The sequence below is a fragment of the Catharus ustulatus genome, chromosome 5 (genome assembly GCF_009819885.2).
Source record: "Catharus ustulatus isolate bCatUst1 chromosome 5, bCatUst1.pri.v2, whole genome shotgun sequence".
In the NCBI taxonomy this organism is placed as follows: domain Eukaryota; kingdom Metazoa; phylum Chordata; class Aves; order Passeriformes; family Turdidae; genus Catharus; species Catharus ustulatus.
The window spans coordinates 75,846,878-75,867,023 of NC_046225.1; the positions used below are offsets into that span (position 1 = coordinate 75,846,878).

At 46.9% G+C, this 20,146-nt stretch overlaps 1 protein-coding gene across 1 annotated transcript in view; it reads right to left on the reverse strand.

The window, feature by feature from the left end:
• Positions 1 to 20,146, reverse strand: part of EXOC6B (exocyst complex component 6B) — a 287,927-nt gene that overhangs the window by 161,429 nt on the left and 106,352 nt on the right. The window contains 2 exon segments of the mRNA XM_033060798.1: positions 5,256 to 5,324; positions 6,384 to 6,560. Coding sequence (XP_032916689.1) covers positions 5,256 to 5,324; positions 6,384 to 6,560 — 246 coding nt within the window.

The following is a 20,146-nucleotide window of genomic DNA, read 5'->3' on the forward strand; positions in this document are numbered from 1 at the left end:
ATTTAGATCACAATATTGTCATTTTTCACATCAATGGAGAAATCACGTTCTGGGGTTGGTCTTTAGGTCAAAATATTGTCATTTTCCACATCAATGGGGGAATCATACAGTGGGTTTGTTCTTTATGTCATAATATTGTCATTTTGTACATCAATGGAGAAATCACATTGTAGGTTTCTTCTTTAGGTCAAAATATTGTCATTTTGTACATCAATAGAGAAATCATATTCTGGGTTTTGTATTTAGATCACAATATTGTCATTTTGTACATCAATGGAGAAATCATATTCTGGGTTTGTTCTTTAAGTCATAATATTGTCATTTCCCGCATCAATGGTGAAATCATGTTCTGGGTTTAGCCTTTAGATCACAATATTGTCATTTTCCACATCAATAGAGAAATCACGTTCTGGGTTTAGTCTTTAATCACAATATTGTCATTTTCCACATCAATAGAGAAATCACGTTCTGGGTTTAGTCTTTAATCACAATATTGCCATTTTCCACAGCTCCTGTCCCAGGGAGGGCACAGAGCTGATGCCACCAGCCCAGAGCCCCACAGGTTGCAGGGGAATGTCCTGAGACAGCCCAGGGCTGCTGAGCTCAGCCTAGGCTGGGCTTAGGGCTCAGGGTCAGCTCAAACCAGACCAATTAATCCTAAAATTCTCCTGCCTGGGACTTGCTGCCAGTTCCTCTCCTTAAATCATTCATAAATTTCCAGGCAGGTTTGGGATGGAGTCACCCTACAAATTTTAAGTTTATCTCAGAGATCCAAACTCTTCCCACTCCCATTTCTCCAGGACCTGGATTTGGCTCCCCTGCTTAAATCATTCATAAATTTCCTGACTGGTTTGGGATGGAGGTACCCCAAAGATCTGGGGATATTTTATCCCAAATTCCAGAGATCCAAACTCTCCCCACCCCCATTTCTCCAGGAGCTGGATTTGATCCCTGTCCTTAAATCATTCATAAATTTCCAGACTGGTTTGGGATGGAGTCACCCTAAAATTTTAGTTTTATCGAAGAGATCCAAACTCTCCCCACTCCCATTTCTGGATTTGGCTCCCCTGCTTAAATCATTCATAAATTCCCAGGCTGGTTTGGGATAGAGGCAGCACCAAGATTTTGGGATGTTTTATCCCAGAGATCCAAACTCTCCCTATTCTCACTTCTGGATTTGGCTCCCCTCCCTCAATCATTCATAAATTCCCAGGCTGGTTTGGGATGGAGACACCCTACACATTTTGGGATGTTTTATCCCAGAGATCCAAACTCTCTCCACTCTCATTTCTCCAGGACCTGGGTTTGGCTCCCCTGCTTAAATCATTCAGAAATTTCCAGACTGGTTTGGGATAGAAACACCCTAAGGATTTTGGGAAGTTCATCCCAAATCCCAGAGATCCAAACTCTCCCCACACCCATTTCTGGATTTGGCTCCCCTCCCTAAATCATTCATAAATTCCCAGGCTGGTTTGGGATAGAGGTAGCACCAAAATTTTGGGATGTTTTATCCCAAAACCCAGAGATTCAAACTCTCCCCACTCTTATTTCTCCAGGACCTGGATTTGACCCCTCTCCTTAAATCATTCATAAATTCCCAGGCTGTTTTGGGATGGAGTCACCCTACAAATTTCAGTTTTATCCAGAAATCCAAACTCTCCCCACCCCCATTTCTCCCTCAATCAGCCCTTCCCTCCCCAGGACAGGAACTGGGATGAACAATCCCATAAAATCTCCCAGCAGAGCCTGAAAAGCCTGAACAGAACCTGGGCTGGGCTTAGGGCTCAGGATCAGCTCAAACCAGGCCAGACTTTGGCCAACTGCCCCTGAAATCCCTGGATTTGCTGCCAGTTCCTCTCCTTAAATCATTCATAAATTCCCAGGCTGGTTTGGGAGAGAGGCACCCCCAAGATTTTGGGATGTTCATCCCAAATCCCAGAGATCCAAACTCTCCCCACTCCCATTTCTGGGTTTGGCTCCCCTCCCTAAATCATTCATAAATTCCCAGGCTGGTTTGGGATGGAGTCACCCTACAAATTTTGGGATGTTTTATCCCAGAGATCCAAACTCTCCCCACCCCCATCTCTCCAGAACCTGGATTTGATCCCTGTCCTTAAATCATTCATAAATTTTCAGGCTGGTCTGGGATGGAGTCACCCTACAAATTTCGGGATGTTTTATCCCAAATCCCAGAAATCCAAACTCTCCCCACCCCCATTTCAGCCTCAATCAGCCCTTCCCTCCTCAGGACAGGAACTGGGATGAACAATCCCATAAAATCTCCCAGCAGAGCCCGTCCTGCCCCCTCCAAGGTCCAGCTCTCCATCATTAACCCCCGCCTGCCCTTCCTTCACTTTCTTTCCCCTGCTCTGCCCTTCCTGCCCAAGTTCAGCGTTTCCTGGCCGTGTCCCCTGGCTGTTGGCCGCTGTCCCTGTCCCTGCCTGCCCAGGGAAGGCTCTGCAGGATTTACAGGTGCCTCTGGAGCCGTGACCGCGGGCTGACCCCCGGCACAATGCGTGAACTCCTGCCCTGCTGATAAGGAGCCAGATAGGAGCAGGAGTTTGCAAATCATCCTTTGGGAATTTATAAGCAGCTCAGCCATAAAAGAGAGGTGACTGCAAGGTCGGTTTCACTAAAAATAATAAATATCTCCATGTTTATTCAACGTGGGCCTTTTTAACTGCGGGCCAAGCTCTGAGATAACGCCGCTGGAAATGACAAATATTGGGATTTTTGGGGAACTATTACATTATGATCCTTCCGTCTGACACTTCCCTCGATGCTGTGCAGGATCTCTGACATTGTTCCACCCGAGCTGGGCTTACAGAGCCCGGCCAGGATTTAGTCCCAGGTCAGCAAAAGGGCAATTTGCTGCTCAGGGGATTTTTTAATTTTTTTTTTTCTCCTGCTCCTGGTTCCCTAAAACGCGTTCCCTGCTCTGGTTCCTGTTTTAGGGCTGGGATGGGCAGCAGGGATGGGAGCAGGGATGGTCCCAGCCCAGAGCTGCTGGCACAGAAGCCCTGCCCTGGCTCAGCTTCTCCAGGGAATCCCTGAGCTTGGAAAAACCCTCTGGGATGGGATCCAGGTGTCCCCAAACCTGCCAGGGCCACCCCTGTCCCCAAGGGCCACATCCCTGCAGGGGTGGGCACTGCTGGAAACCCCAAATCCATCCCAAATCCATCCCAAATCCATCCCAAACCTCCCCTCTCATCATCCCATCCTTTCGGGATCCTGCACCTTTCCCTGCTCCAGGAGGAGAAAATCCCAAACCCACCCCATGGAGCTGCTGCTGCCCCCACACAGCTCTGAGGATCAGACCCCACTGGGGTCGAAAAGGGACACAACAAAAACCCCAAAGCACAACAAACCCACTTCTGTAAAACCCCAGTTCTGTAAAATCCCATCTCTGTAAAATCCCAGTTCAGCAAAACCCCAGTCCAGTAAAAATCCATTTCTGTAAAACAACCCCAGTTCTGTAAAACGCCAGTTCAGCAAAACCCCATTTCTGTAAAATCCCATTTTTGTAAAAACCCAATTTCTGTAAAACCCCAGTTCTTTAAAAACCCATCTCTGTAAAATCCCAGTGCAGTTAAACCCCATCTCTATAAAACCCCAGTTCAGTAAAACCCCAGTTCAGTTAAACCCCATTTCTGTAAAACCCCAGTTCAGCTAAAACCCCATTTCTGTAAAATCCAAGTTCAGTAAAACCCCAGTTCAGCAAAACCCCATTTCTGTAAAACCTCATTTCTGTAAAATCCCATCTCTGTAAAATCCCAGTGCAGTTAAACCCTATCTCTATAAAACCCCAGTTCAGTAAAACCCCAGTTCAGTTAAACCCCATTTCAGAGAGGAAATCCCATGGCTGGGAACCCCAGGAATGCAGCCCTGGGAATGCTCAGAGCTGCTCCAGCCCTCCCCAGAGCACACCACAGCCACAATTCATCCCAATTTAATCGATACAAAATCCACATTAAATCTTAATGAAGTTCATATAAAATTCTAATTAAGTCCATATTAAATCCTAATTAAATCCAAGTTAAATCCATAATAAATCCATATCAAATCTACATAAAATATATATCAAACTCCTATCTAACCCATACCAAATCCATATCAAACCCATATCAATTTAATATCAACTTAATATCAAACCCATATCAAATCCTTATCAAATCTATATAAAACCCATATCAAACTCATATAAAATCTACATAAAATATATATCAAACCCATATCTAACCCATATCAAACCCATATCAAATCTATACCAAATCCATATCAAACCCATATCAATTTAATATCAATTTGATATCAAACCCATATCAAACCTATATAAAACCCATATCGAATCCATATCAAACCCATATCAAATCTATACCAAATCCATATTAAATCCATATCAAATCCATATCAAATCCAAATTAAGTCCATATTAAATCCAATTAAATCTAAGTTAAATCCATAATAAACCATATCAAACTCATATCAAATCTATATAAAATTGTATCAAACCCATATCAAATCTATATAAAATCCATATAAAATCTATGAAAAACCCATCTCAAACCCATATCAAACTCATATAAAATCTATATCAAATCCATATCAAACCCATATTAAGTCCATACTAAATCAAATAAAACCTAAGTTAAATTTTTCTTTTTCACCTTCTTCTTCATGGGTCTAAGTGGGATTTGATAAGAAAAATAATAAATTAAATAAATAAATTCATAAATAAACTGAGATAAAATGTACAAATAAAAGAAAATAAAAAATATAATTAAATAAATAAATAAAACAAGTATATAAATAAAATAAATAAGTTAAAGAAATAAAATAATTACATAAATTACGCAAATAAATAAATATAAATATATAAATAAGATAAAATAACTAAAATAAGTTAAAGAAATTAAATAAATTGATTACATAAATAAATAAAATATGTAAATAAAATAATTGAATAAGTTAAATAAAATAAAATAATTAAATAGATTACACAAATGAATAAAATATGCAGATAAAAGAATTACATAAAGTACACAAATAAATAAATTAAATTAAATACATAAATTTAATTAATTAAATAAATAAATAAAAATTAAATAAATAAAAATCAAGAAGTCCACACTGAGTGACATTAATTATGAGGGTCATTACCCAGCATTTCTGCCTTCCCCCACTCCAACACATCCAATAAACATTTCCCCAAATCATGAAATCAGTGCTGGGATTCCAGGGCAGGAGTCACTCACCAGCACGGAGTAGATGTGCAGGCAGCGATAGACGGGGGAGAAATCCACGAGCTCCTGAGCCCCGGGCACCTGGGGGAGAGACAGCTCTGAGAGGGGGCAAATTTAATTAACTGACAGCAATTAACCTCATTAGTGCACAAAACAGCACCCACGGCAGAGGGACAGCCTGAAAAATCACATTGACGTTAAAAAAAATCACATTGAAATTAAAAAAAATCACATTGAAATTAAAATATCACATCGAAATAAAAATATCACATTGAAATAAAAAATATCACATTTAGATAAGGTTATCACTCCAAAAAAATCACATTTAAATTAAAAAAAAATCCCATTTAAATTTAAAAAATCCCATTTAAATCTAAAAAATCACACTTAAATTTTAAAAATCACATTTAGATACGGTCATAACTGAAAAAAAATCCCATTTACAGTAATTTCATGATTACTGTCTTGGGTTCCAATACAGAGTGTGATAAAAGGTGTCTGTTCTTGGCCGCTGCTGAGCCTGGTAATGGGGATAAAACCACAAAATAACCGAATTTTGGGATTTCCCACAAGACTGGGGTGGGCAATTCTCAATTCTTGACCTCTCTGTCGAGCCTGGTGATGGGAATTGGGATAAAAACACAAAATAACCAAATTTTGGGATTCCCACAAGATTGGGGTGGGCAGCTCTCTGTTCTTGGGTTCTGTGCTGAGACTGGGAATGGGAATTGGGATAAAAACACAAAATAACCAAATTTTGGGATTTCCCACGAGACTGGGGTGGGCATCTCTCAATCCTTGGCCTCTCTGTCGAGCCTGGTAATGGGAATAGGGATGAAAATACAAAATAACCAAATTTTGGGATTTCCTAGGAAACTGAGGTAGGCAGCTCTCTGTCCTTGGGTTCTGTGCTGAGACTGGGAATGGGGATAAAAACACAAAATAACCAAATTTTGGGATTTCCCAGCAAATTAGGGTGGGCAGCTCTCAATCCTTGACCTCTCTGCTGAGCCTGGTAATGGGAATAGGGATGAAAATACAAAATAATCAAATTTTGGGATTCTCCAGCCTCTTCTGCACCTCCATGAGCAAGGAGCAAACCCCTCAGTGCGCAGTGTCCCTGGCTGGGTGCACTGTTACCTCTTCCTCCTCATCCTCATCCTCCACATCCAGGATCCCCGAGTCCTGCTCCGACATGGGGCTGGTGTTCTTCACCTCCAGCTCGGAGCTGGCGCTGAATTCCTTCTTGGATTTCTTCCCCCCGCTGATCCTGGGCTGCTGGGACACGATGTTGTCCAGGTTTCTCTGCTGCTGTGCCTAGGGGACAAAAAAACAAAAAAATCAACACAGATTGCACCTGGGATTTAATTTGGTTTTCAAGCTTGGAAGGGAACAAAGGTGGAATTTTGGGGAGTTACTCCAGGGATTTTGGGGAGTTATTTCAGGGAGTTACTCCAAGGATTCTGGGGAGTTACTCCAGGGATTTTGGGGAGTCATTCCAGGGATTTCAGGGAATTATTCCATGGATTTCAGGGAGTTACTCCACGGATTTTGGAGAGTTACTCCAGGGGTTCTAGGGAGTTGCTCCAGGGATTTTGAGGAGTTACTCCATGGATTCTGGGGATTTATTCCATGGATTTTTGGGAGTTACTCCAGGGGTTTTGGGGAGTTACTCCAGGGATTCTGGGGAGTTATTCCAGGGATTTCAGGGAGTTTTTCCATGGATTTCAGGGAGTTACTCCAGGGATTCTGGGGAGTTATTCCATGGATTTTGGGGAGTTAATCCAGGGATTTTGGGGAGTTATTCCAGGGATTTCAGTGAGTTATTCCATGGATTTCAGGGAGTTAATCCAGGGGTTCTGGGGAGTTACTCCAGGGATTCTGGGGAGTTATTCCATGGATTTTGGGGAGTTACTCCATGGATTTCATGGAGTTACTCCAGGGATTTTGGGGAGCTACTCCATGGATTTCAGGGAGTTATTCCATGGATTTCAGGGAGTTATTCCAGGGATTCTGGGGAGTTACTCTAGGGGTTTTGGGGAATTATTGCAGGGATTTTGAGGAGTTACTCCTGGGATTTTGGAGAGCTACTCCAGGGATTTCGGGGAGTTATTCCCGGGGCTTTGGGGAGTTACTCCAGGGGTTCTAGGGAGTTACTCCAGGGATTTCAGGGAGTTATTCCAGGGATTCTGGGGAGTTACTCCAGGGGTTTTGGGGAGTTATTCCAGGGGTTTTGGGGAGTTACTCCAGGGGTTTTGGGGAATTATTGCAGGGATTTTTGGGTGTTACTCCAGGGATTTTGGAGAGCTACTCCAGGGGTTTTGGGGAGTTACTCCAGGGATTCTGGGGAGTTATTCCAGGGATTTCAGGGAGTTACTCCAGGGATTTCAAGGAGTTATTCCAGGGGTTTTGAAGAGTTACTCCAGGGATTCTGGGGAGTTATTGGGAGTTACTCCAGGGGTTTTGGGAAGTTACTCCAGGGATTCTGGGAAGTTACTCCAGGGATTTCAGGGAGTTACTCCAGGGGTTTTGGGAAGTTACTGCAGGGATTCTGGGGAGTTACTCCAGGGGTTTTGGGGAGTTACTCCAGGGATTTCAGGGCTGTCTGGCAGGGCAGGTCACACTGTGCCCTCCTGCAAAAATTCCCTGTTTTTCCTTCGATATGGAGTGCAATAATGGACAGGAAAAGTGGTTCAGCCTCAGTTGAGGAGGAGCTGATCGAGTTTTGGGATGGGATGGGAACAGCACGGACACACCAGGGATCTCCAGGGCCCAATCCCAGCAAAAACAGGGGAAAAAAGGTCAATCCCATGGATGTGGCAGTGCTGGGTTTGTGTGCTGCTCTAACTGGAAAATAAACACCGGGAAAACCTGGAATTTATGTGGATTTAGACACAGATTTAGAGGATTCCTTTTATTTTTGCTGTGAAGTTTTTATGTTTTAGAAGAAATCATGGAATCAGGGGCAGGATCCTAAGGATCCTCTCATTCCATGGGAAAGGACATTGCCACAAGCCCAGGTGGAACATTCTGGAATTCCGGGATTCAGGAAGCTCCTGCATACTCTGGATTTCCAGGATTTCCAGGATTCAGGGAGCTCCTGCATACTCTGGAATTCCTGGATTCAGGGAACTCCTGGACATTCTGGATTTCCAGGATTCAGGGAACTCCTGGACATTCTGGATTTCCAGGATTCAGGGAGCTCCTGGACATTCTGGATTTCCAGGATTCAGGGAGATCCTGGACATTCTGGAATTCCAGGTGAGGTGGCAAAAGGGGCCCATGCCCTTCCCTATGGGAATGTGGCAGCCTGGATTTAGAAAAAAGCAGGAAAACCATAAAAGCTGCTGGAGATCCAGCTGCCAGCAACACCAAGGGAGAATTAAAACATTATTAATTACTATTGAAAACTGCTAATTATTAATTACTTTTGCTACCTGAACTGCAGAGAGCGCAAAGCTTTATCCCAAATTATTTCCTTTTCAACACTTGGAATTTTTAACATCCCCCTCCCCAAAAAAATAATTCAGGAGCAGCTTTGATTTTTGCCAGCCCTGAAGTCCCTTTGGAATTGCTCCTTGGGAAGCAAAATCCCAGCAGGGACTGAGCACTGGAGAAATTCCTACAGCTGAGGAATACTGAGATCCAAGTGTGGCATGGAGATCCCAATCCTTGGAAAAATCCAGGCATGGAGAGCCCATTAATTGAATAATCCAGGCATGGAGATCCCAATCTTGGATAATCCAAGCATGGAGATCCCATTTTTTGGGAAATGCAGGCATGGGGATCTCAATCCTGGAAAAATCCAGGCATGGGGATCCCAATCCTTGGAAAATCCAGGCATGGGGATCCCAATCCTTGGAAAATCCAGGCATGGAGATCCCAATCCTTGGAAAATCCAGGCATGGAGATCCCAATTTTTGGAAAATCCAGGCAGGGAGATCCCATTCGTTGAATAATCCAGGCACGGAGATCCCAATCCTTGGAAATGCAGGCATGGAGATCCCATTCCTTGAATAATCCAGGCATGGAGATCCCATTTTTTGGATAATCCAGGCATGGAGATCCCAATCCTTGAATAATCCAGGCGTGGAGATTCCATTTTTTGGAAAATCCAGGAATGGAGATCCCATTCATTGAAATATCCAGGAATGGAGATCCCATTCATTGAAATATCCAGGAATGGAGATCCCATTCATTGAAATATCCAGGAATGGAGATCCCATTTTTCAGAAAATCCAGGCATGAAGATCCAATTTTTTGGAAAATCCACCTCAAAGTGCTCCTCACCCCAAGCACACACACAACCAGCTCTGAACTAATTAACGAGCTGGGTAATTGATAACAAAATTCCCTGCACAAACCCTGGAGGTGGCTGCAGTGGGAACCAGAGCAAATCCCGGGATTAGGACACGTTATCCTTGCGGGATTTGTTATCCCACAGCACAACCTTGACCTCTAGTGGTTGGAAAGCAGGAGTAGCCCTGGAGCTGATTTATTCCAGGTTCCCCTCCCAGGCCCATCCCTTTCCCAGTCCCTCTTCAGGGATGGATCCCAACAATGGGAATTTTTGCACGGCAGCCCCAAGGGGAAGGTCTGGGTGGACGCTGCTCCCCACGTCAGGAACGGGGCGATGCCGGCACCGGGGTTTGGGACTTCAGAGGCAGCACAGCCTAGAAAGGCCTTGCAACATCCCATAAAGGGAATTAGGACTTCAAAAAGGGGCGGGAGCCTCGCTCCTTCAGAAGAGAACACAACAAAGGGTCGGCCCGGCCCGCCCTGCGCCGCCGTGAGTTTCCCAAGCCAGGCCTAATGAAGTTATAACCCTGAACCCGCTGGAAATTCCCCCAAAAGCAAGCCCAGTGCACTCATTAAACCCTCCAGTTTATGTAATCCCTCTCCTTGTGCAGAGGGGAGAATCAAAGAGTGGGAACAGGCGAAGCTCTGGACGCAGCCCCGAGCTGGACACGGATCATTAATCAGGGCGGAGCGCACAGCGGTCATGGGAGAGGGGAATTTGGGAGAAGGAGCTGGAGATGCTGCTGCCAGCCCTGGGCTGCTCTGGAACACTCCAGGATTTCAGGCTGGGCACGGAATTGGTGTCACCAAGGAACATGCCGGGATTTCAGGCTGGGCACAGAATTGGTGTCACCAAGGATCCTGGAACATGCCGGGATTTCAGCCTGGGCATGGAATTGGTGTCACCAAGAATCCTGGAACACTCCAGGATTTCAGGAATTGGTGTCACCAAGGATCCTGGAACACACTGGGATTTCAGGAATTGGTGTCACCAAGGATCCTGGAACACACTGGGATTTCAGGAATTGGTGTCACCAAGGATCCTGGAACACTCAAGGATTTCAGGCTGGGCACGGAATTGGTGTCACCAAGGATCCTGGAACACTCCAGGATTTCAGGAATTGGTGTCACCAAGGATCCTGGAACACACTGGGATTTCAGCCTGGGCACGGAATTGGTGTCACCAAGGATCGTGGAACACTCCAGGATTTCTGGCTGGGCACGGAATTGGTGTCACCAAGGATCCTGGAACACACTGGGATTTCTGGCTGGGCACGGAATTGGTGTCACTAAGGATCCTGGAACTTTCCAGGATCTCAGGCTGGGCATGGATTTGGTGTCACCAAGGATCCTGGAACTTTCCAGGATTTCAGGCTGGGCACGGAATTGGTGTCACCAAGGATCCTGGAACATTCCAGGATCTCAGGCTGGGCACGGAATTGGTGTCACCAAGGATCCATGGACATGCTCTCCAAGGATCTTGGTCCCACCTCTGTTTTCCAACAGGGATTAATGTCCCCTCAGTCCAGCTCTGCTGGGGGAGCACAGCAGGACATGGCCAGGTGCCAATATTGGTAAGATCCAAACCAAATATTGGTAAGAAGTCATAAATTCCAGTTATTTAGAAATCAAGGAAATCTGCACCTCCAGCATTGCTCCAGGACAAGGAGCCCCACGTGGAATTTACCCCCCACGCTTTGATTTTGCTCTTTCAATACAAATAAACTGATTTATCAAGAGAAGAATTTTGACCTGGATTGAAGTCCAAGCACCAACTGGGAAAATCCCAGAATCCAGGAATGGTTTGGGTTAGAATGGACCATAAAAATCCCATTTCATTCCACTCCCAGGGACACCTCAACTGTGCCAGGTGGATCCAAGCCCCAGTGTCCAACCTGGTCCTGGACACTGCCAGGGATCCAGGGACAGCCACAGCTTCTCTGTGCCAGGGTCTCACCATCCTCTGAATGAAAAAAAAGGAAAAAGGAAAAAATTGCATGTCCCAGCTCCCAGATATCCTAAAAAGCGGCTGGAGGATGCTAGAGTCATTCCCAGCTCCATGGAGTCATTCCCAATGCCATGGAGTCATTTCTAACATCATGAGATCAATCCTAATGCCATGGGCTCACTCCCAATGCCATGGGATCGTCCCAAGCACCATGGAATCATTTTCAATGCCATGAAGTCGTTCCCAAAGCCATGGGTTCACTCCCAAAGCCATGGAGTAATTTCCAGTGCCATTAAGTCATTCCCAACACCTTGGGATCATTCCCAATGCCATGGGATCATTCTCAATGCCATAGAGTCACTCCCATTGCCACAGGCTCATTCCCAATGCCATGGGATCATTCCCAGACCCTTGGGATCATTCCCAATTCCATGGGATGATTCCCAACACCATGGAGTCATTCCCAATGCCGTGGGATCATTCCTACTGTCATGGGATCATTCCCAGACCCTTGGGATCATTCCCAACACAATGGAGTCATTCCCAGAACCATGGGATCATTCCCAAAACCATGGGCTCATTCCCAACATCATGGGATCATTCCCCACACCATGGGATCATTCCCAGACCTTTGGGCTCATTCCCAAAGCCATGGGATCATTCCTACTGTCATGGGATCATTCCCAGACCCTTGGGATCATTCCCAAAGCCATGGGATCATTCCCAACACCATGGAGTCATTCCCAACGCCATGGGATCATTCCCAAAGCCATGGGATCATTCCCAACACCACGGGCTCATTCCCCACACCACAGGATCATTCCATCATTCCAGGGTCTCCTCCAGGCTCTGCCCCCAGAGCCCCCCAAGGAAAAGTTCTTTCCCCACCTTCAGAAGAAGGAGCTCCTTTAAAACCCCAACACTGTTCTTTTCAGGGCTTCACCTTGTTCTCCAGAGCCCTTCCAAACACTGGAGCCTCACCTCCCCTCACCTCCACCCACCAATATTTACTTTTGAGCAGAATCTAATTAGGTTTTTCCTGATGAGACACGAGATAAGGCCCGGGGAGAAGGGGCTGGTGATTTAAAGGCAGCGATGATTTAAAGGCTGGCTGTGGTAGTTCTGATTAGTTCCTGCTGTGATGGTTTTACAGACCCCTCTAATGGGCTGAGACACCAAATTTTCAAATATCATCTCCCAATATCCCAAGGAATGAGATACATATTCCTTAAACAATCTTAGGGAAGAAAAGAAGGGGGGAAAAAAAAAAAAAAGAAAAGAAAAAAGCAGCAAAGCAGACTGGCTGTGGGGGTAGGAAAAAAAGAACGTTAATAAAAAATGACAGTAGGGCTGGAGCCCTGCCAGAGAGCCATTCCAAAGTTATAAAATCCCCCTGGGATCAGATAAAAGCAGGGATTATTATTGCAAGGTGTAAACTCAACACACGGCCACAGCTCCTGCTTTGAGTTTGCCCGCGGAGCCGGGACCAGGCGGGGCTCGGCTCTCCCGGTGCTAACTCGTTATCAGAGCAGACAATTTGTTGGAGGTTTGGCTGACAAAGTTCTCCCTCGGCTCAGGAAACGAGGCCCAACAATGGGAGGGGTTTTTTTTTTGAACTCCATTCCAGGTCATTAAATAAAAGGAGTTTGGAAATGCAGCGTTGGACGGGTTTGTTCTCCCCAGTGCCCTGCACAGACTCAGCCTCAAACCCCTCTCCTCATTCCCTAAAAAGTCTCTTCCCCCTCAGCCCATCCAGAGCTAAAATCCACCTCGGCTCTGATGCCCCTAAATATCAATTTTCATCAAATGCAAGTTTTTGGCACAGAGTTTGTGATGAGGAAAACGCAATTCCCTCCTTGCTTTGCTCTCACCCCATGATTTACCCTCATCCCTGCTCCTGTTCCTTTTCCCAAACCTGGATTTAATCCAGGCCTGACTCCACAGATCTTACAGTTCAATATTCCCTGGCCAGGACAAGGGCACTGCTGGGGCAGCAGGACCCCACCAGATTCCCAAAAATTCCTGGAAGTGTCCAAGGCCAGGTTGGATCCACCTGGGACAGTGGGAATTGTCCCTGAATGGATGGGGTGGAATGGATGGGATTTAAGGATCTTTCCAACCCAAACCATTCCAGGATTCTGGGAGAGCTGGGAATGTTCCCCTGGAGAAGGGAAAATGCCAGGGAATGCTCAGAGTCCCTGCAGGGGCTCCAGGAGAGCTGGAGAGGGGCTGGGGACAAGGGCTGGAGGGACAGGACACAGGGAATGGCTTCACTGGGAAAGGGGAGATTGGGCTGGGATGTGGGCAAGGAATTCCTGCCTGGGAGGGTGGGGAGGGGCTGGGCTGGAATTCCCAGATTTGCTGGGGCTGCCCCTGGATCCCTGGAGTGTCCAAGGCCAGGCTGGATACTGGGGACAGTGGGAATTGTCCCTGCCACGGATGGGGTGGGATTGGGATGGGATTTAAGGTCCCTTCCCACCCAAACCATTTCAGGATTCTGGAGCCAGGCTGGAAGAGCTGGGAATATCCAGCTTGGAAAAAAAGAAGGATTTGAGATTAATTTTAAGCCCCTTGCAGGGCCTGAAGGGGCTCCAGGAGAGCTGGAGAGGGACTGGGGACAAGGGCTGGAGGGACAGGACACAGGGAATGGCTTCACTGGGAAAGGGGAGATTGGGCTGGGATCTGGGCAAGGAATTCCTGCCTGGGAGGGTGGGGAGGGGCTGGGCTGGAATTCCCAGATTTGCTGGGGCTGCCCCTGGATCCCTGCAGTGTCCAAGGCCAGGGTGGACATTGGGGACAGTGGGAATTGTCCCTGCCATGGATGGGGTGGGAATGGGATGGGATTTAAGGTCCCGTCCCACCCAAACCATTCCAGGATTATGGAGCCAGGCTGGAAGAGCTGGGAATAGCCAGCTTGGAAAAAAAGAAGGATTTGAGATTAATTTTAAGCCCCTTGCAGGGTCTGAAGGGGCTCCAGGAGAGGTGGAACTGGGGACAAGGGCTGGAGGGACAGGACACAGGGAATGGCTTCAGTGGGAAAGGGGAGATTGGGCTGGGATCTGGGCAAGGAATTCCTGCCTGGGAGGGTGGGGAGGGGCTGGGCAGGAATTCCCAGAGAATTCCCTGATCCCTGCAGTGTCCAAGGCCAGGGTGGGAGCTGTCCCTGCCCATGGAACTGGATGGGATCAAACCCATGGGATGAGCTCAGCCACATCCACACCCTCAGAGCTCACTCAGGACCTGGGTTAATTAATTCAGCTTTTCATCCAAACCCCACTGACCCTCAGCTCCTCCTGGGGTGAGGCTGCTCAGCCCAGCTCAGGAGAAGGGAAGGATCCAGACTCTCCCTTCTAAGGAGAAATCCATCACACAAGGATTGCTAAAAACCCTCGGGCAACCACAGCCTGCAGGTCAGCTCCTCCAAAAAAGCCACTTTTTAAGAAGCCCTTTATGGCCAAAGTGTTGATTTACACTTCTGTGGGATCCAGATCTGTGGGCAGCTTCAAAGGGAGCTGGGGGTGCGATTGCAGAGTTTATTTATCACATTTACACACGGTGAGGAGCTGAGAATGAGCTCAGGGACAGCAGCAGGAGGAGGAGGAGGAGGAAATTTCAAACACATGAAAATCCTCATCCTGACAACTCCACAGCCCAAACTCCTGGGCAGATAAATGCTTTACAACTCATCTGAGCTGAGGTGGAACTGAGATTTGATTTTTGATCCTGCCAAGGATTGAAAATTCCTTTTCCCAGGCAGGAGCAGCCCTGGGTGAAATCCCCACCCTGGAGCTGCTGTGAGCCCAGGCTGGCTCAGCTCTCCCTCTGTGAGACACAAACCATGACTCAAAGTCATGGAAACTCCCACACCTGGGTTCAACCTCTGCTCCCTCTCAGGTGGGACCCAACCAAGCCCTGAGCAAGAGAGGGAGCAGCAGAGGAATCTCAACCAAAGCTGGTCACAGGTGAGAGGGTCTGGGATGAGTCAGGAGCACCCAAGGGTGCAGGGCCTGCCTCTGGGAGCTCTTCAGGGAGCTGGGATTGTTTTCCAAGCCAGGTTTTGTTCCAACATGCTCCCTGACAGGCAGGGCATGGCACAGGGAACAAGGTTTGGGGTTGGATTTTTTTTTTTTTTTTCCCAGTGAAGCTGTTAAAAAGGAGAAATCCAGGTAGAAGGCTTTGTTTCCTCAGGAAAAAAAAAAAAAAAAGGAAAAGGGAAGGAAGCTGGAGAGGAAAGGAGGAGTTAAAGGGACAAATTCAGGCTTTGATTTAAGGATATTGTACCAGGGAATTGCAGAATTACAGAACTGGGAACTTGATGGGATCACAGAGTGGTTTGGGTTGGAAAAGAGCTCGGAGCTCATCCCTATTCCAGCCCTTCCAGCATCCCAGGCTGCTCCAAACCTTTCCCTGCCCTTCCCTGGGCTCCCCCAGGGCAGCTCCTCAATCCAAAGGCACTCAGGGCAATTCCAGCTCAGGAATATTCTGCTCCTGCCTGTTATCCCTGATTTCTGTGGGTTTGTTATCCCTGATTTCTGTGGGTTTGTTCCCTGTTATCCCTGATTTCTGTGGGTTTGTTATCCCTGATTTCTGTGGGTTTATATCCTGTTATCCCTGATTTCTGTGGGTTTGTTATCCCTGATTTCTGTGGGTTTATATCCTGTTATCCCTGATTTCTGTGGGTTTATATCCTGTTATCCCTGATTTCTGTGGGTTTGTTATCCCTGATTTCTGTGGGTTTATATCCTGTTATCCCTGATTTCTGTGGGTTTGTTATCCCTGATTTCTGTGGGTTTGTTCCCTGTTATCCCAGATTTCTGTGGGTTTATCCCTGATTTCTGTGGGTTTGTTCCCTGCCTGTTATCTCTGATTTCTGTGGGTTTATTCTTGCCTGTTATCCCTGATTTCTGTGGGTTTATCCCTGCCTGCTATCCCTGATTTCTGTGGGTTTGTCCCTGTTATCCCTGATTTCTGTGGGTTTATCCCTGATTTCTGTGGGTTTATTCCCTGTTATCCCTGATTTCTGTGGGTTTGTTCCCTGCTATCCCTGATTTCTGTGGGTTTGTTATCCCTGATTTCTGTGGGTTTGTTATCCCTGATTTCTGTGGGTTTGTTCCCTGCCTGTTATCCCTGATTTCTGTGGGTTTATCCCTGATTTCTGTGGGTTTGTTATCCCTGATTTCTGTGTGTTTGTCCCTGCTATCCCTGATTTCTGGGGCAGGATTTGCTCCCCCAGCCATGGGGCAGGCAGGGATTGTCCCTCATGGATTCTCCACTTCTCCTTGAGCCTCCCAAAGCTCCCCAGGGATTCACCCAGCCTGGTGATGGATAAAATCCTTGGATCCTGATCCCAAGAGCTGCTCCACTCCCCTCCCTGGGCTCTGCCCTTTGCAGATAAAGTTCCTTTAAAGATTCTGATTTTGTTTCCATTTATCAGCCTGGGCTGGGTTCTGAGGGGTGCCATGGTCAGAGCACTGGGATGCTCCCAATTCCCCTGGAACTGGGTAAATCCCAGGAAAAGCCCTGTGTGGTCCATCCTGGACAAAACTGGATTTGGGATTTTCCTGGGACAGCCTGTCAGTCCTTAAAGGAGATTTGGGAAAAGCTGCAGAAATCCTTTGGGTCTGAGATCCCAGAGCTGCAGGGAGAACATCCTGAACATTCCCACAGAAATCTGGGATAACAGATCCTGACAGGACACACTCAGAGTCTCAGGGATGGAGATGGGATCTGGGAAGAGCCTGCTGCCCTCAGGCTGGCCTGACATCCCATTTTCCTGTTTTCCATGGGAATGTTTTCCCAGGGATGAGCCACAGCTGCTCCCCAAAGGGCTGTGAGCTTCAGAGCTATGGACCAAAGATAAATCCTCATGGAACGGTTTGGGGGGGAAGGAAAACATAAAAACCACAGTGTTCACCTCCCAGTGTCCCAGGGGATCCAGCCTGGCCTGGGACACTGCAGGGATGCACAGCAAATCTGGGAATTCCAGCCCAGGCAGGAATTCCTTGCCCAGATCCCAGCCCAATCTCCCCTTTCCCAGTGAAGCCATTCCCTGTGTCCTGTCCCTCCAGCCCTTGTCCCCAGTCCCTCTCCAGCTCTCCTGGAGCCCCTGCAGGGACTCTGAGCATTCCCTGGCATTTTCCCTTCTCCAGGGGAACATTCCCAGAGCAGAGGGGCTCCACAATCCTGGCAGCATTTCCATGAGCTCCTCTGGGCTCTCTGCAGCAGCTCCACGTGCTCCTGGATTTGGGATGCAGGGCTGGGGCAGCTCTGCAGGTGGGGTCTGACCTGAGCAGGGGGCACAGGGACACAATTCCCACCTTTCCTTGGGATCAGCCCAGGGCCCATCCCAGCCTCACCCAGCACATCCCAAATCCTCTCCCAGGGCTGCTCCCATCCCCTCCCTCCCCATCCAGCCTGGATTTGTGCTGGGATTTGTGCTGGGATTGCCCCAGCCCAGCTCCATCTCCAGCTCTTGTCCTGCTCAACCTCCCTTTTCCATCAAAATTCAGGAGGAATCCGGGCAAGGATCCCCCTGAAAAGCTGAACCCCAAATTCCCACAGAACCCCCAGGCACATCCCAGGAGCAGCAGCACCTCCACCTGGAGGAGAAAACCATCATTTCAAAAAAAGGATGGCTAAATCCCCGTTGGAACAAAGCCCTTTTCATTCTGTTTGGGAATAACCCCTCTGGTTTTTTTGATGAGGAACCCACAAAGCAGCTGAGCCACAAAGAGCAGCCGGGCTGGGGGAGAACAAAATGCCTTTTTCAGGAATAATCATCTTCCCTGGGATCCCTGAGCTTCAGGGAGCAGCAGAAGAAAGCAGAACATGATTTGGTTAGTGCTGGTTTTAATTAATGACAGAATTAGCCAGGCCCTGCCTCCCCCAGCACAGTGACTTTAAGGAATATTTAATCCCAATATGAAAAGTTCCAACTTTTCAGAAGAGCTTCAATTTCATTTTCCTGCCTTCACTTCACAAAGATCCCTCTGATAATGTGAAATATTCTCTTGATAAATACATTTTTTTTTTCTAAGCACTGGGGCGTGAGGGTTGGGGGATTTAGAGGAGAGATTACAGCAGAGAAAAATGAAATTATACATTCAGCACTCAGCACTGCTCTCCAAAACCAACTCTCCCAACTGAAACCACTTTTTGTGGTCTTTTTTAACATAAAAATGAACTTAGTCAACACATTACATAATTCTCCTCTCCCACAGTATGTTCCCAGGATTTTTCTCTCTGCATCCATCACTAATATTTCACTCACACCACAATTTTTAGGACTGAACCTAAAAAGATTTTAAGTCCACAGCGATAAATCAAAACCTGATCTCATCTCACTGCTGTAAATTCACTTCATGGTCACCCTTGAAAGCACCACAAGTTATTGCAGAATTCAAATTAGGCTTTTAAAAAACAAAATTAAAATAAAAAAAAAATCTCTGTGTGTTCTTTCTGAGTGCTCCAAGCTGAGGAACAGCGCTGGGAAGATCCAGCACGTCCCAAAATCCCCATTCCCTGGGCGTGATCTGCCCTCTAAAGGCATCGGGGGAAACTACAAAGAGTTTTTGTGCCATTCTGAGAGCCCTGCAAGGGTTTGATTTTCTTTTTCCTTCCCTCCCAAGCACACAGGAGGGTCCCAGGCTCAGCTTAACTAGGCTCAGCCCAGCCAGGACCAGCCTAAACTCAAGGGAAACTCCACAGGACAGAGCCTGGATCTCCCTCCATGGACACTGAGGGCTGAGCACAGGCATGGCCAGGGTTTAATCCAGGCCCAATTCCATGGATTTCACAGTTCAGTATTCCCTGGGCAAGGGCAGGCTGTGCCCCACCAGATTCCCAACAATTCCCATTTGTGCAGCTCCAAATTCCCAACAATTCCCATTTGTGCTGCCCCAAATTCCCATTTGTGCAGCCCCAAAATTCCCAAAAATTCCCATTTGTGCAGCTCCAAATTCCCAACAATTCCCATTTGTGCTGCTCAAGAATTCCCAACAATTCCCATTTGTGCTGCTCAAGAATTCCCAACAATTCCTGTTTGTACTGTCCCAAAATTCCCATTTGTGCAGCCCCAAAATTCCCAACAATTCCTGTTTGTACTGCCCCAGAATTCCCAACAATTCCCATTTGTGCAGCTCCAAATTCCCAACAATCCCCATTTGTGCAGCTCCAAATTCCCAACAATTCCCATTTGTGCTGCTCAAGAATTTCCAACAATTCCCATTTGTGCTGCTCGAGAATTCCCATTTGTGCTGCCCCAAATTCCCAACAATTCCCATTTTTGCTGCCCCAAATTCCCAACAATTCCCATTTTTGCTGCCCCAAAATTCCCATTTGTACTGCTCCAAATTCCCAACAATTCCTGTTTTTGCTGCTCCAGATTCCCAACAATTCCCATTTGTGCAGCCCCAGAATTCCCAACAATTCCTGTTTCTGCAGCCCTAAATTCCCAAAAATTCCCATTTGTGCAGCCCCAGAATTCCCAACAATTCCTGTTTGTACTGCCCCAAAATTCCCATTTGTGCTGCCCCAGAATTCCCAACATTTCCTGGTTTTGCTGCTCCAAATTCCCAACAATTCCTGTTTGTGCTCCCCCAAATTCCCAACAATTCCTGTTTGTACTGCCCCAAAATTCCCATTTGTGCAGCCCCAA